The following is an 18,091-nucleotide window of genomic DNA, read 5'->3' as shown; positions in this document are numbered from 1 at the left end:
ACTAATTAGTAATGGTTTCCAGGAGGGACAGATTGGAAGGAGGAAGATTAGCAGGCTCGGAGAAAGAATACTGCAGTTTCTAGCAGAGTCTGCTCTTGGACCAACAAGAGGGAGTTACTTGGGCCCAGACTTTGATAAAGGTGGCTGAGTGGATGCAGGTGTTTCTGTGAAAATTAGAGGCAAAAAAGGAATTCGAAGGGAAAAACAGAGTTAAGTAAGTCTAAACAAAGTTGAAGTTGCTTTTCACCAGAGTAAACTTTATCAATAAAATACTTTCTAAAATGTCATCGCTTTCTAAAAATTTTAGTCAGCTAATTTTACTCTCAGTTGCCACAGTTAAGCAAAGGTCACAAATAAATAACACTGATCTGTTAAATATGGTACATCTAACAGACACTGCATCCAGACTGCATCCAGAAACAAATTCATTCTTCTAGAGCTAATAGACCAAAAGCTGAAAACCAACCAACAGATTAGTACAGAACTATGAAATACCATGGAAGCTGCTTGATGAAAATAGCCAAAAAGTTCTTGCGTTCAAGAATAATGTTATTTTCCATTTTCTTCACTAAGCTGTTTCTTAAATTCAGAAATGAAGACCAGTGATGCTCTCATGGTGAGCTACTTGTTCTGGCTTCTCCCCAAAATGACTGTCTCCACCAGGTGACATTAGGATGTCACACACTTATTTTAGGATAGTAGTAATACCCTCCCCCTCCACTTCCCTCCACCTGCTTTCTCCCCATGCTGAGTCTCTCCTGGACCCCAGGAGAAACAGCCCCTACCCACCCAATGACAGGGTGAGCTCCCTGATCCTACAAACATCTGGGCACTTTATGTTCAGTGGAGCTCCTGCCCCTCCCTTCTCTTTCTCCTAATTCTAGGTTACAAACAGTGATTCTTAGGAACAGAGAAGAAACAGCCTTCCAAAAGCCACAGGAAAGCGATGTTTACCTCAGAACAAATGTACTACAAGCTTCCCTGGGATTTTAATGGTGGGGCCAACTCACCCGTGAGCAAAAGAGATTTCAGCAGAAAAATACAGGGTGGGTTTGCATGTGGAAAATACAGGGATGAGCTAAGGGCTACTGTACATGGTCTCACATTTGGGATTAAGTGCTTCTAAACAATAGAAGCTTTCTAATTTATACATAACATTTCTGACTCATGGTTATTTTTAAACATGTACTATACATTGTGCGGGGAGTCACTCAGACTGCTTCAAAGCTCAGGGAGTCTAAGGACACCTGAGGACATGACCCCACTTGTTTAGCACAAGTGGATGGCAGGATACACTTATGTAACCATGACTTGGCACAGATCAACACGCATGCGCTGGATAAGGCACTATGTAAGAATGTAAATATGAGAACAATCTGTGTAAGAATTGCACAATAAAGATGCAGGTGGTTCTTTTGCACTATTGGGCTCTGCTCTGCTCCACGCTGCCTGCTGTTGTTGCTGATGTCTTGCAAACGTGAGTTCTTTAACCTTGGGACCTCACACTCAAAAATCTCCCTTGGGTCCCCTGAGCGGGCCGACACATTAAAACGGAGATGATGCTCAGCACTGGCCATCAAGGGTCCTTAGACACATAGGATATGACCACTCAGAGGAAATTGTGGTGGAATTAATATCCTGTAGGAGGAAGCATTTCATTCTTGCTGGAGTGAGCAACATTTATTTGTTTACAAGTATGCTGGCCTATTTCCAAGGTTAGTGGCTGGAGGCCTCGTCGTCTGGCAGGCGCTCTCATTCGTCATCCCGTGCTCAAGACAAAGTCCGGAAGTGTGTGCTAAAGGGAAGGGTCTGGGGAGGCCACGCAATCCACAGCTTTGACAGGGATTTGACTATGCTTCTTCTGTGTCACTCATCTTAGTTTGTAACGTGTTTGCAGAACAATGAATGCAAAGAAAAAAGCAATCATGTTGTGAAACAATTATTCTTTCCCAAACACAAACTAATCCAAACCAGTGACCAAACGCATATACTCACATTAATTACTTTCTTCCTTTTCGCTTAATGTTTCTACCATACCAGTAGCCCCCGACCCCGCTGATGGTAATGAAATTCCAGCTCTGGTTACAAGACAGAATCAGTTCCAGGCAGGCCTTGTAAGTTCCCAGTCATGAGTTTTCTGAGTTTCAGAGACCATTTCCCCTTTTCTTGGGAGCACCTGCAGTCTTGCAGAAGAGGGCAGGAGGGTGCTCAGGGTTTCTCCCTTAGGATCGCCTGCTTCTGAGTCTCCTCCCCCCTCCACATGGCATTTAGCCTGGCCTGGACCTTAGGACCACCTAGGGAGAGCTTTTAGTAAATACCAGCACCTGGGCCCCACTCTCAGCAAGACAGCTCAGATGTGCAGGGTCAGGGTGGACACCCCAACATCAGAGTTTTCCAAAGCTCCCCAGGTGGCTGTACTTGGGCTTACAGCTGGGCTTGTAAGCAACAGCTAATGGCTATGCCTTTTCCTGTATGATTTTTAAAAGACATTCTATTTTTAAAATAATAATCATATCTCTACACCCCCCCCCCCCGAGCTTCAACTAGATATTGAAAGAGGACATGACACAGTAAGCAGATTTTCTTCCTGTGGAGATGCAGTGCTTCTAATTTGGTCAAAGGTGATTATTAGAAACGTCCCGAGAAAAGCTACTTCTCCTGCGTTTAATCCCTGACAGAATGCTATAGATAAACTCAGATTATCTTTACATTTTACCAAGATGTCATGCTGCAATGATTTATAGTCTGGTTTTCATTTTCAATGCATATATTACTAGTCTAAATGCTCAGTAAAGCAAGTCAGCTCTATAATTGAAAAACTACTTTACATGGCTTAACATCAGAAAGACCAGCAGAAATTAACATGTGATGGTTTTTCAGCCTTTTATAAACTAATTTCCTAGCACAAAGGAATACCTTTTCCCAGTAAACTCTAAACAAAACAAAGCCATGTAAAAACCACCCCTTATTCTAAAATTAAGTTCCTCCTTTGTCCTTGTTTTTCTCATTTGGGAAAACAAAACTATCTTTTTACATCTTTAGTTATTATTTTCAACTACTGATTTGCATGAGTATGTGTGAATGTACATGTAAGTGTAAGTCAACAGTATTTTTGTAAATGCATGTAAAGAATGTTAGTACAAACTCGATCAGATTCACTCTTTTTACTCCTTTCATTTTTTAAAAATTCACACCAGTGGTTTTATTTTCATTATTCCAAATGACAAAAATGTGACAAGGACTAAGGACGACTAAGTATCTTGCCTCGCTGTGGTGGAGGAGGACCAGCTTCTCTGTTGGTGGTAGCATTCCCACAGCTCAGAGGTGACTCACCACAGGCAGGAGCTCGATTTGCACTGGTTAGGGGAGGGAATTATGTAAAATATTATACCACTGCGTATGTCTACTACTAGAGAGCACTTTGCTAAACTGCTCATCAAACTCTCTGGGATGGAAAGACAGCCTCCGACAGAACTTGTCTCTCTTTATTTCTACACTTCCTTACTTCTCTTCCACAACAGCACTGCCTTACGTTTTCAAATAGTAACAGGGGGTCTGCAGGACACAGCATGTGTGAGGTTGAGGATCTTGACCAAGTGTGGGCTTTGAGTAGGATGGTTTAAGAGCAAGAATCAGCTGAGGCCCATGGACACTGCCCATCTGGGAGGGCTTCCCCCAGGGTGGCAGGAGCCAATGAGATCTGTGTGGATAAGGTTGACACAGGAAACATGCAAGGGGCCTCTGGTGTCCACATCATCGTGCTGACTGCTTTAAGGGTTAGGCTACACACTGCTCAACTGCGTGCATCCTCCACCATAAATACACATGTGGCCCTCGCTGCTGGGAAAGACTTAGTATACACATTAACTCACTGGTATTCTATAGGAGTAACTTGAGCACTGTACTATCAACCCTTTTTCTGCAGATGAGAGAACTGAATCTTAAAGGAGTCAAATAATTTGCTGGACTTTATGGGGCTGGTGAGTGGAAAAAATCAGAATGAAAAAAATAACACCTTTGATCTTTAAGTAACTTCCTACTATTCTAAAGCACATATATTCGAGCTCTACAAATGTCAGATGTCCAAATTAACTGGATTTCATTTTATTCCCTACCCATAGTCCATGAGTCAGCTTTCTATTGCTCAAGGAAAATGTCACGTACAAGGTCCCCTCCCTTACCCTGATCCTTCCCTATTTTGATCAGTTTTCAACAGAAATTTTCAACAGGCATTTCCACTGAAGCAGTAAGGAAAAGGCCAGTTTCATGCTTCTTCTTACAACTTGTTGACAGCTCAAGCAAAATACCAGGTGGGGCAGCCTGGGACTTTCTGATGAAACTGTGTGTCTGGCTCATCTGCCTGTGTCACTGTGATGTGGCTCCCCACCCCCACCCGAGCTCCCTGTGCTCGGAGACATTCGACGGTGCTCAGTCTGGCTTTCTGGCTACAAAGACAAGATACAAACTTATCTGATCTTTCAAAACGCATGACGTGATTTCAAGTTTCAGAAGAGGAACAAAAGCCTTCTAGCAGGTGCTTTTTTTTAAACAAAGCCTACTGAAAGATGGGTGATGCACATTTCAAAATTCCACCACTGTAAAATTTTTCTTAAAAGAATAAAGTAAATAACGCGTATTCAGGGATGAGTGGCTCATTTAACAGGTCCATGAAAGGATACCTACAGAGTGAAAAACGACGCTTGTGATTTTTGTTGTCTACCTAAATTCAGAACATTAGAAAAATATATGCAGGACTTAAAAAGTGAGCAGGTACACTGAAATATGACAGCAGCATAGAGCCGACCATTGCAGGGTGATGCGGCTCACAGAAACATATGCCTTTGGTTATAAGACTGGCTCCTCCCAGGCGTTCAATAAACGGCAAGGGCTTCACACCCCGGGAAGCCTACATGCCCTTGATTCGAAGTGGGCCAGCAGAGGGCGCTCACGGTGACACTTCAGGGCCAGCCTTAATCCAAATAACCCTTTCATTTAGTTTTTTTTAATGAAACTACCTAAATCCACTCCCTGATATTCATTGTGATTAAGCTACACTTTTTTATACAGATAATTATGTGTGGTGGTGATGCTTCTAAAAGACAGTAGTGAGGCTTATGAACTCAACAACAATAAGTAATTTTGAGTAATGAAAAGTAAAATTTCCAAGTTCTAAAGGTTTCACAGGACTCAGAAGCACTACCCTTCCAAGAGTTCCTTTTTCAGTTAATCTAGTGGCAAAAAAGCATCATGGCATCATTAGCAGGATGTGGTCTTATCCACTTATAATCCCAGTACTCTGGGAGGCTGAGGCAGGAGGATAGCAAGTTTGAGCCCAATCTGAACAACTCAGCCAGACCATGTCTCGAAATAAAAATAAACAAATAAATAGGCTTGGGATATAGCTCAGTGCAATAGCCCAGGGTTCAGTCTTCTGTACTTTGCAGGGTGGGGTGCACAACATTAAATGAAACATCAGAATACCAAAATGAGAAACAGCTCACCAAGTATATTCCTTTGGGGAAAAGGTGTTTTTAAATGTCACAGTCTCAGACTAGCTAAAAAAGGCTGACAATCGCTACTAGTCATGTTCAATTTATGTGAGAAATTGTTTGTGTAAACATAGGCCTGAAAAAGCCAGTAATATTAATTTTTTCAGAAAAAAGTTCAAGGTAGTTAAGTCCCCACACTCCTATAATCCCAACTACTTAGGAAGCTGAGGCAGGAGGATCGCCACATTCAAGGCCATCGTGGTCAACTTGGCGAGACGCTGCCTCAAAACATAAAACAAAACAGAGGCCTGGAGATAATGTCTCAGCGGTTGAGCACTTGCGGCTCAAACTATAGTGAACACCCCCAGGGAGTAATACCACACTGCATGCTCAAAACCTGACAAATGTGGGTTAACCCTGAGTCATCACGAGGCCCCAGCACCCTACCAAAAAAGGCACTGGGAGCTTGAGTCTAGGTTTGGGGCAGTCATGGCAAACCTCTGGCACACGTGCCACAATGGGCTGTTTGTTATCACTGAAAACTCAGAAAGGTTCGCCATCCCTGGTTTAGAGACTCTGCCAGGGCCCTCAGTCCCAAACTGCTTCAAAATTACACAATTGCTTTTAATAACTACAGTAGCAAGAAGTGTTACCTATGGTGGATGTAATTTAAGGAGGAAAAGTTACAGTCTGACAATTAACATTTATCTTATGTCTGCTATGTACCAAGCATATTTTAAGACATGTAGACACATAAAGCAACTCATTTAAAACTTCCTGATGAGGCAGGAATGATCGTTATGATTAGAGTCCCAGTTTTACAGATGGTGAAGCATTAACAGGGTGACAATCTAGATCATAAAACTAATCAGCCGGCAGGGGAGGATTCAAAGTCATAGTTGGCCACCACAATGATTTCATATCATGCTTCCCTTGATAAGAATTCATAACTGACATTCTTAACAATCCTATATTGCACGTATTCCATCTCTGAAATAACACACTACTAAAATTTTGTAACATTAACATTTGGCATTAGAAAAAACATAAGAAAATTCTCCACTCTCTTAAAGAGTCATTTGAAAAGCTAGCACAAATGCATGACACACTTCTGAACACTTATAAAATAATAAACACTGCAAAGTGGTATAGACCAAGGACTCTAGGGAAACCTCATTGGCCTTCATGGTCAAGATTCAGTGTCGAAGTTCTGTGCTTGGTTTGGGAATTCACAGGGCAGGACTGATGTGGATGTAAAAGAAAAAAACGGAGTCCCAGAAAATAACAAAGTGAGAGAAATAAAAAGTGGTAAGGAAGTGCTTTCCCTAACTAATGAAGGGTCACAGTGAGATGCAGACTCACAAAGGCAGAGGTAGTGCCGGGCAGACCAAAGCGATCACAGGTAACCACTACTAGAAAACTTTCACCAGACAACAAACAGTAGTGAGGAGGGAGGCAGACCTGGAAGGTTTCACAAGCAATGATCTGCACTGATAAGAGTCTCCTATAAATTATTTTAAAAAAGCAATCTAATCTGCCTTGCCCAAGGAACCCCAAAAAAGGGGACATGAGAAATAGGGGCTCTTACTATCTCTGGACATGCTCACATGAAATCTGATATTTCGTATAATTTATTTGAGAAGTTTTCCCCCTCATTTGAAAACCATCCATTGGAGTTAAGTGAGAATACATATTGCTACTTACACCTGTAAGTCCACGGTCCATGTTCTAATTTGATGTTTCTAGTTATCCTGAAAACCAAATGTTTTTAAACACGGTCCCTTTCCAGCTCCACTCCCAAGAGTGATCTTTCAGTGTTTGAGTTGCCAACACGTATAGGACGTGAAGTATGTGGGCCCAGCCTGACCTGGACCTCACAGAATGATGCTGAAATAAACACCCAGCTCCAGACTCCCACCCACATCTGAGAAATGTATCTATTCATTTCATTTATGGAGCTCTGACTCTGAGCTCCTCAAAGCCATTTAGGCCAGCTCTACTCCTACATTCTCTCCTCCTAGGAGGCTTCTCTGGTCATCAATGTCTCTTTGCTGTTACATCTCTCCTACTATGCTTATTATATCATCTCCTGACTAAGTATCTGTCTTCCTGCCTTTCCAGCCATTTAGACTGAGTTCTCTGGGGGCTTCAATTTTCTATTTCCAGTCTGTAGATAAATAACTGACAAGAGTGTCAAGTTAGTCAAAAAGAACCCAGTTACAAGTGGCTGACATTTCCTCTCATTCTTCACTTCCTAACTCGCTGCGATCTGGCTTCACCATTTAATTAACAGTTGGTCACTAATGGACCGGTTCTCTCTAAATCCAGTGAAGCTGTTTATATTTTCATCTCATACAATGTCTTGGCAATTTTTTAAATGCTGCGAACCACTCACCTCTGCTCTGAACGTTCCCATTCTCTGACTTCCTAGTTCTGCAGTGACCTCCTTCTTGGGCTTGTTTTCAGTGGTTCCCAACCACGGATGAACATCAGAATCATCTGGGGGCCTCTGGAAATCCCTGACCCCTCCTAACCCATTCCCAGAGATCAGATCAGTTTGAGATGGGGTCACTGGAATTGGTATTGGGGAAGCTCTGCAATGTTTAAGTCACAGACAGAGCTGAGCAGCACTGTTCAAGCCTCTTCAAACTGTAATACTCAGGATCCACTCTGATCCTCTGATCTGTTCAGTTCCCTGGGGTAAGCTCATTCACCTCCAGGGTTGGATGACCATTTTCATGTCAATTACTCTCACCTTTCAATTGTTAATATAGTCCTCTCTCCTGCTCCCCAGATTAATATAACTATTTAGTCCAAACATCAGTTCTATGAGACTTTTGTGTCCTACAACAATCTCAAACCAAAGAAGTTGCTTTTCTACCCTTTTCTCATACGTAGTGCCATTATCTATTCAACAGCCCAAGCCAGATCCTTGGGTCACGTGTTTGAAGGCCTGTTCCCATCTTTCTCATTTGATAATTTCCAAGTGTCCTAGAACCCATCCTCTAAGTATCTGCAGAATCTCTGCTTTTCTCCATATCCTGCACGGTCTTGACAACTATCCCAGTAAGGCACCTCTCGTCTGTAGCCTAACCACAAAAGAAGCCTCCTATAACTGTCTTAGGATATTTAGTCCTGACCTTTACTCAGAGCATTACCCCATAACTAGAAGATTCTGTCGAATACACGTCTGATGGTACATGTGTACAATTAAACACCTTTGCATAAATTTATGTCTCCAAAGTTGTCCCCAAAATAATTCCTGCTCGCCTGTCCAGCCTACAGTTCACAGCACCCTGTGCAGCCCACAGGATGTGTGTTCCTTTCAAAGGAAGAGTCTCTAAGGGACCTCAGGCTCTTCCCTCACCCTGTCAGCCCACTTCCTTAACCCTTAACCCTTTGCCTAACCCTGGCTGCTCTCCAGTTCTTTTTCATTCCTATTCCTCAAGAGGTATTACCTTGTCCCTGCCTTTAAAAAAAAAAATTGTATTAGTCCATGTTTGCTGTACATAATGTTTACACTCCTTGTGTGGAGTTGGCACATGGACAGGATACATCTTAAACCCTCTTCGCATCCCCTTTTCCTCCCCATCCTTATCTCTTGATTTCATTCCCATCTGAGAAAGATCGATTTCCCCACTCTCTATTACCTTCTATTTTGCTGTTTATAATTTGTTCCTCATGGAAGGGAAGCCACATGGTATTTAAACTTGTGTATCCGATTTATTTCACTGAACTTGGTAGTCTCGATCTGCATCATTTTCCTACAAATGACTTGGGTTTATCTTTCTTTATGGCACAGCAGTACTCCACGGTGTATAAATCCCACATTTTATCTGTTTATTTGCTGATGGGCAATATAGGCTGCTTCCAAGATTTAGCTATCATGAATTGTACCACTATAAACATGGATATGCATATATCATTGTAATATGATGTCTTTGAGTTTTTTGGGAAGATACCTAGGAGGGGAATAGCTGGGTCAGATGAAATTTCTAGTTTTAGTCTTTACTCTAACTGGATTAGATCTCTCCACATTTTTCTCTAATAACTGAACCTACAGACTAAATCCCTTGGAGGAAAGAGCATGTTCTTTTCAGTGTGCCCAGGTTTTCCCCTTCCCGTCCCTCAGTAAGTGACTGCATGAATGAGTGACCCATGTGTACAAAGTAGGTCCATATCTGGGCCCAAGCTGTTGCCAAGATGGTAGATTTCTTAGTCATTAGGAATATAACTCAGCGACCAAAGAAATGTAAGGCAAAAAATAGATGCCTCAATTTCTTAAACTAGAAAGAAATTTCAACTACTGAGAAATAAAGTTAGGGAAATTGAGAAACTTTTTTCTGTGAACCTGAAAGTTTACTAATGAAGCTCCCTGCCTTGATTTTCTGCATAAGTGGCATAACAGGTATCCCTCTGTGCAGAGATGATATTTTCCAAACAAATGATCTGTATCAACCTCAGCTTCATAAGTTACAACTTTAAGCATATTGCAAATGAAAGAGGAAAAAGAGACATATCAAGAAAAATATATTTGAAGTTTCATCAGTGACATTTAGTAGTAAACTAATAACTCTTGCAAATCAGACAGAAGGATAAAGGAATCATTAGTTTAATGATGCAACACTTATTAACTTAACCTCTTCCAAATGGATCTTACAATATAAACTAGGAGTTTTACTAAGGCAATCTAATTTGCAAAAAGAAATTCAAGATGTGTAACTTGTGATAGACCATTGGTCTCTCCAATATGAGAAAGAAGGGCACAGGCAGAATGCTTAAACCCAGTAAATAAACCACTTGGTAATTCACCTCCAGGGTTTGATGACCATTTTCATGTCAATTACTCTTACTCATCTGTGCACTGATACCGGGAAAGCACCTCCTGAAAACTTAATGGTATTATACAGAGGGAACTTCTGTTTCTTTAGAATGGTGCCATTTTATAGGAATATAATACAAGCCCACATGAGTTTTAAACTTTAAAGTAGATATATTAAGAAGGTAAAAATAAAGTGGAGTAAATATGACACATTTCATTTTAATAAATACAAAATATTAATGATGCAATCAATTTTTCTATGATTTAGATCTAAAATGTCCCATAAAAGCCTTTGGTGTTCAATGGAGAGGCTTTGGAAAGTGATTAGAACATGAGGATACTATACTGGAGAATGGATTAACCCATCAAGGAGTTCATAGCTAAATATGCTATTGGGAGGTAGAAACTGGTCAGGAAAGCTGTGGGAAGGTGGCCTGGAAAGGTGTATTCTCATCCCTGGCTTCTCTCATCTCTCTGCCTCTTGATCACCATGTGTTGAGCTTTTTTCTGCCGTGCCCATGGACCAGAGCATTTCGGCCTTGGAACCAGCCAACCATACATGGACAGTTCTCGGAAACAGAACCAAAATAAACCGCTCCTCCTTTAAACTGCAGGTGCTGGGTATTTTATCCCAGTGACTGGAAGGTGATTAATACAGAAAACTGGTGTTGGGCATGGGGTTATTACAGGAAAATAGCTTACCTTGAAGTTCAGAAGCTTTTGGGACTGATTTGTGGGAGGAGTTTAGGAAGGTTTGGAGATGCAGGCTGCAGAAGCTCTAGAATTCTGTAGAGTTTGATGGGTTATCTTGGTCAGAGCTCGGAAGGCCAATTGATAAGAATGCAGACAATAAGGACCAGTCTCATGAAGTTTCAGATGGAAATGACCTAGAGGCCATTCATGATTCATTCAGTACATTTTTGTCCATGTCTGAAGATTTTCTCTTGGGCTGAATTTTAAAACTAATTAATCTGGCAGAGGTAATTTCAAGACAGCCCAATATTCAGGCTACTAACTGAGTACTTCTGGGTCTTTTCAGCAGATCTGTAGTGAGAATCTGAAGCAAAAAGCAGAGCCAGAAGACATAAAAGTTGTGTAGCTTGGCCCACAAAGCTGAGGTCAACAAGAGTGTAGCTGCTGAGCATAACAGTGTCATTAAAAGGACATCAAGTACTTTGTAATTGTATCTGGACAAGAGGAAAGACACCTTGATAACTTCTCAGAAATTGGCCAGCCCCACCCATCACAGGCTGAGCTGTACTTTGAAAGACTTTGCTTTGAGAATCTCTTCCCTGTTCTCTCAGAATGTTTCCCCAAATTCAGCTGTCCAGTTACTCAGAGGCCACTACAGCCATGATCCAGAGTCCTAGCTATTGCTCAAGCTGGCAGCAGACCTTGGTGTCATTCACAAGGTGCTGGTTTTTCAGGAATGCAAAATGCAAAGGTTGTGTAGTTGTGGAAGCTTCAATCCAGAATGCAAATGAAGGTGGAGGAGGCAGGGCAGTACATGAAGCTATGAGAATGAAGCCAAAGGGACAGAGGAGACCCAGGAAGTTCACGAGAACAGAATAAGGAACATTTGCTGAGGAAACTTCAGGCAGCAAGCAGAGCCACCCCAGAAGAGATGCTATGAACCAACACCGCCATGGAGCCAGGGCAGTCCCAGACCTTCGGGCTCCTATCTCACCACAACTTGCCCAGGGTGCTATGGGATGGTGTACCCTGCTGCTTTTGGGCTGATTCCTTTCCATCCCCTGTTCTCCCTTTTTGGAATAAGAACATTTATCCTGTATTACTGTATGTTGTTAGCATTTAATTTTTCTAATTTGCACAGGGGCTCACAGCTATGACTTTGCCTTAAGTCACAGAGGGGACTGGACTTTCCAGCAATGCTAGAAGTGTTATACCAGGCAATGCTTAGAGATGGTATAAATGTATTTTTCATAATGAGAGGGACATGGGACTTTTGGGGGCCAAGGGTGGAATGTCATGGTTTAAATCTAAAATGTTCCCTCAAAGTGTCATGAGTCCAGAGGTATGCTTTTGGAAATGATTAAATCATGGTAAAACTACAGTCATCAGTGGGTTAATCCCCTGACAATTTCATAGCTGAATGTGCTGTTAGGAGGCGGGGTTCAGAAGCAGCACATCACTTAGACTGTGGCTTGAAAGAGTATATTCCTGTCCCTAGCTCTCCCCTCTTCTCTCTCTGCTTTGTGGCCATCATGGGTTGAACAGCTTTCTCTCATGCTCTTCTACTTTGCCATTTCTGCCTCAAATCCAACCAACTATGCATGGATTAAATCTTCTGAAGCCAGGACCCAAAATAACCCTTACGTCTTTTAAGCTGCACATGTTATTTGTTTTGTTCCCTCAATGGGAAAATCACTAGTAAAATATTAACTTTAAGCATTTGCTTCAAGTGTAATCAATTTGTATCCTATTTATTTGAAATCTATTTAAAATGTAATCAATTTTGTATCCGATTTAAAAATAAATATTTAAATAAGGAAATATCCTATTTATTTGAAATATTTAGAATAAAATCTTTTCAAAATGTAATCAATTTTGTATCCCATTTACTTATCTACGTTGTACCATTATAGCATCACTCACTGTTGCTACTTCACGTGCTCAATAGCTGCCTTGGGCTAGTGACTTACCTTAATTTCCAGGAGGGTGTGTGTGTGTGTGTGTGTGTGTGTGTGTGATCAGAATAAAGAAAGATCTAGAGTGCTGCTCAAATAATCAAACACTTGGAAGTACGGTTTGATAGTTATTGATGTATTTACTATGCTCACATTCATTGATTATTGGTAGTCCATGGATGGACCACGTGTAACTATATTAATGGAGTCATTATTGGTAATGCCCTGATTCAGCAACCACTTGTGATCAAAGTTCCTACTAACAAATCTCAGGGAGACACAGTACTGAATGGAAAAGAAAACAGGCAAGTGGAAATCACCATGGCCTCCCCAGGTTCTTCACGAGTAAGTCTGGGCCCAGATCCTCCTACTGGGGAAACCACCTTCCTTTGGTTCACGGAGGGAATTACTAAGGAAGGAAGACAGGGGATAGCTGTCAGGCAGGCAGTGAGACGAAAGAAGCCTGAGTAAGGAGGAAAAGCACCTAACGGTACAAAACAGGCAACTCTCTGGATGCCACTTCTGCCATCAATTCACTTTGCTAAAAGAGAACTCCCAGCATGTCCTGAGCCCTCTAGATAAAGGACCATTTATGGCCTGATTCTGGTTATGATTACAGTAAATACAGCATGGTATACAATGTCTGCAGAGTAGGGAACTAGTAACCCCATCTTCTGGGGAAAGGAGTCCATCTGAGTCAGCCACTGATCTGACATCCCACAGAGACTTGGAGGTTAGTCAACACAGTGGTTCTCAGTTTCACAGGAGAGTACAGTTCTAGGAGAACCTGTACCTTTGGATTCATGGCAGCAAGTTACTCCCTGTAAAATGGGACTCCTTACTGATACAGGGATCATGGCTTCATCCTGTAACACTTTTAGGGAGCTAATGAGAAAATGCTTTTGTCGTGTGTTACCTTTTAATTCATACACTTCATTCTTTGACATTTGGTTTAGTTTACCAATTGGCCCTTGTGATGCTTAAGCTTGTCACGCTGATTGGCTTGGGAGTCATCTAAGGGGTTAGAGAAGCACACTCCTGTGTGTGTCTGGGTGGATCATGAGCCATGCCCTTGGGTACTAGACATCATCTCTGGCCTGTTCCTCATGGTACCATTTCCCTGCTCTGCTTCCCTGTTGCCTCAAACTAAGCAGTTCTGCTCTGCCGGGGTGTTCCTGCCTTGAAGTCCATGACCATGGACTGAATCTCCTGAAATCACGAAGCAAATCTTCCTTTAAGTTTTTGGGGTAACATATAGTGTCCCAGCAATGGGAAAGTTAACTAATGCATCCTATTTATTTACTCTGACTTGCTCATTATATACAAATATAGACTTAATAGAAAGTAAACAAACTCATATTTTCAATGTGTCTTCAGTATCAAACATTTTCCAAACATTATAATCAGTCAAAGCTGGGACAGGACAAAGCTATTTTATATACAACGTTCTCTATGACTGTGTCTCTCTGCGTGTGTCTCCTAGTATGGCACACTCCTCTTTTTCTGCCTTTGTCACACACACACACACACACACACACACACACACACACACACACCTTTTTCAAAAGAAATGGTACACAGACCACAAACCCTACAAACCTAAGACATCTTTACTAGTTTATTATTTTCAGTGCTTTCTTTCTAAATTGTGGGCTCAATCTTTTATCGCTTTACGTTACTTTTGAATTTATTTTACACAGAGACATGCAGTTTCTTTGTGTAAGTAAGAAAAGAAGTCCTGTGCAGAACATTATGTGAGAAATAACCTCAGTCACCCTCCTTCCTATCACCTATCGTTTGTTTTTGCTGTTTGGTTTCTCATAGAGGAGAAACTACACAGCTCACAGTCTAGATAGATCTTTCTCAAATGGGAAGAGAATCAACAGATGGAGGAGAGAAGGCAGGATGGAAAGAGGAATCAGGATGTGCTGGGTACCTGTACCAACTCCACACCAGGAATGTAAACATACTGCAAACAGACAACTAAAAACTCTAAAACCCCCAAACCCTAAAAACAAAGAAATAACTTCAGGAAACCATTTTACAAGTATGTAAAACTATTGCTACAGCTATTCATATTTTAACCAGTTGACTAATTAGGAATTCTGTATTCCTTTGTACCTTTCATCTAAGTAACTTCCTTTATTACTGACTGAAATTCTGAAAGTTGAATATATCAGGGTTTATCATTTGTCATGAATTCTTTTGCTCACAGTCAAGAGGATGCCAAACTTTCACTTCACTTTTCTTCACCCATGCAATAAATGCCCACTTAATTTATGGCTTTTATACGTCTAGCAGAGCTACATTTCTCTAAGAATAGTGCTGCGGTCAATCCCTACCGTCCAAACGCCCAAAGAAATTTAGATTTCCTTCAAACAACCACCAATACTATCTAAAATTTTATGTTCTATTATGACATGATCTTTCCAGTTAAATACACACATCTAGAAATAGAATCCATGCCCTTGCAGACAGGAAATAGGTGCTCAATAGTGACAGTTCTAATGTCACAGGCCTGGAAACGACAGCAGCAGAACAAAAGCAAAATTGTTCCCTAAAAGACCTTGTCAAAGCCTGTGGCAGATCAAGGCTGGCCGCTTCACCCCCTACATCTTCTTCCCTCAATTCTTTCCTGCAATGAAAGTTAAGCGTTACAAAATGACGCTCACTTTATTGGTCTGTGTTGTATGCATCTCCCATGAGCACGTGGGGTTGGGGGGTGCTTACAGAAGGTCGGAGCCTTTTCTTTGTGCTACAGACAAGTCCTGGACTTTTATCTCAGCGCACACCCACAGAAGTCAAGAACTGCTAATGGTCATGTGCTGTTTGAATTCTTCAGAATGAAGGGAACCAGCTCCACGATTGGAGAAAAAGCAAAGACCATCATTTTTACAAAGTAGTGAAAGGTGCACCAGGCATCTATTCTCGAAAGTCCATCTACAGTGAAGATAAATATGAGAGAAGTCCCCATGGTGGCCTTCTGTTAGCCACTGCAGAGAATCTATCAGCACAACATACTGAAGCCTTTCTTTAATTTATTTGGCCTGGAGATACACACACGGGATACAGTGGCTTACACTTTGTACCCACCCAAACCTGCCTTTGACATGGTGTCCCACCTGCCACTCCCGAGGTCAGTGACTTCAGCAAAAGGCATCCCCAACTCTGAGTCAAAGACCTCATATGTAAAATAGAAACAATATATAACCCAGGGTTGCTTTGAGAGGGGAAAAAAATAATAATAAAGCAAAGCAGAATATGTAGCAATGCCTGACAGTGTTTGGAACAAGATAGGTCTGAATTAATATCGGTTCCCCTTTTTCTTTTTCACGTGTTTCTTGCAGCAAACGGGCTTTTGGCTTTGAAATACGAAACTTCTCCCCTCCCCCATCAGCACACACTTTTAAGTTGGCACCAACCTAAGAAAAGACATTAAGAAATGACAGCATAGAGACAGACCCACTTAACATGGGAGTTTTTTGGAAGGAAAATTAATAATTATATGTTAAACCTCATGTTGACTGTTAACAATGGAGACGCCAAATTTTCGCTACCCTCTTCTTTTACACTGTAGGTTCTAAGTAAAATGATACCACTTCCTTTAAACAACAACCTAAAAAAATAATGACAGATTATGGGATCAATTTCAGCTCCTATGTGTGATCTGCCCTCTAGTCTGTTCTCCACAAAGTCAATAGGTCAAAGGTGGAAACAGAGTAACTCTGGGCTTAGCAGCAGCTTGCCTTTAAGACACTGAGAGTCTAAAATGTGCTTTGCTAAGGAAGGGGCAGAGGTGAAAGACAAGACACAGTTTAAGAAACTTTCCCCAACACAGTTATGGCACAGGACCGCACGCATGTCATAAGGCAAAAGGAGAAAAACAGTGACAGAAAGACGGGGAGGAGGTGCAATTTAAGGGAAAAGAAAGGGTCACGGCTTTTTTTCCAGAATTTGTGCTGCAGCGGGGTCCACCGGGGAAGTTGTGGGGTGGGTCACTAACTCTAGATCCAGACCCAACTCACCCAGCTGGAGCTGTTCACAGGTCCGGTTTGGATTCTTTCCGATCCTGCATCTGTAAATCGCCCCGGGGTTGACGACCGACGCGTTGGCGAGCCAGGTGGCCGTGGGCGCCCCCACGACGAGCCTAGGTGAGAACGGCGCACGTGCGCTCAGCGCCAGCTGCGCTGCCCGCTGAGCTCCCCGCTTCCCGCCACACGCGCCCCGGGCCCTGGCACCAGCTCTCACGCTGGGCGGGCACTGCCACTCCCGGGCCGGTTTCCCGGGCCGAGCTGTGAGCGCCCCTGCCTCCTCCCGAAGAAGGGAGCGAAGTTTGGGTGCAGAGGGCGCAGCGTCCCCACCACTCACCAGCGGTCCGCCCCGTGGCTGTGCAGCACCACTGAGTAGCCGAACAGCGTGCCGGGGGCGCCCGGGTACAGCAGCGCGCTCTCCGTGTCCACGTTGTAGGGCTGCCCTCCGGGGACCCTCAGGCACAGCAGCTGCAGCAGCAGCAGCATCACCGTTTCCCGGACGGCGGCCCCGCGGGGCCCGGGCCAGCTCCTCGCTGCAGCAGCCATGCGTTCCCGTTGGGGAACATCCAACCCCAAACGGCGCCGGTCCAAAGTTGCAAGAGACGCGACGGGGGCCGAGGCGAAGGGCGCCCCAATTGCTGAAGCGCAGTGTGTCCGTCCGGCGCCGGCGGGCGGGCGAGAGGGAGGAGGGACGCGCAGAGGAAGGGAGGGGAAACCCGGCCGCGGCAGGCGGGGCGACCGCGGGGACCGCAGTGCTGCGCGCCCCCCGCCCCGCGCCCGGCTTCTGCGGCCTGGGGGTGCGGGCGCGCGCGTCTCGGGGCTCGGGCCGCTGGGTGGGGTCCTGGGCGTGGTGCCGAGCGCAGGGTCGGGCTCTGTCTCCCCCCACCCGGCGCGCAGCTGTAGGGGGCGCTGGGGGACCTCGGCTGCGCCGGACGCGCGGCCCTGCCTCGCAGCCCACGGAGCGTGCGGTGGCTGAGGTTCCCGGACCCGGCCGGCGTGGACCAGCAGGGGACAGGGCCACCCCCTTTTCACCCTGGCCCGGTCCAGCGCTCACCGGCATTGTGAGCAGCCGCCTCTGCCGGCGACCGGCCAGTGGGGCGC

General features: G+C 43.6%; 1 protein-coding gene across 3 annotated transcripts in view; it reads right to left on the bottom strand.

Moving 5' to 3' along the window:
• The window catches only part of Itga4 (integrin subunit alpha 4), a 72,443-nt gene extending 54,765 nt beyond the window's left edge, over window positions 1-17,678 (bottom strand). Inside the window, exons 1-2 of one of the 3 annotated variants that reach the window (XM_063259394.1) lie at window positions 17,328-17,678; window positions 16,985-17,106 (exon numbers count right to left, since the gene is read on the bottom strand). In XM_063259394.1, the coding sequence (XP_063115464.1) occupies window positions 16,985-17,106; window positions 17,328-17,536 (331 nt within the window). In that variant the 5' untranslated portion in view covers window positions 17,537-17,678. Of the gene's footprint in view, window positions 1-11,013; window positions 11,272-16,984; window positions 17,107-17,327 lie in introns of those variants that run through there. The other 2 variants (XM_063259392.1, XM_063259393.1) reach the window with 2 other exon arrangements.
• Between the last annotated feature and the right edge of the window lie 413 nt (window positions 17,679-18,091).

Source organism: Cavia porcellus, unplaced genomic scaffold (assembly GCF_034190915.1).
Source record: "Cavia porcellus strain 051 isolate PalLab524CR breed Dunkin Hartley unplaced genomic scaffold, mCavPor4.1 scaffold_12, whole genome shotgun sequence".
NCBI lineage: Eukaryota > Metazoa > Chordata > Mammalia > Rodentia > Caviidae > Cavia > Cavia porcellus.
This window is presented reverse-complemented; position numbering and strand designations above follow the sequence as displayed.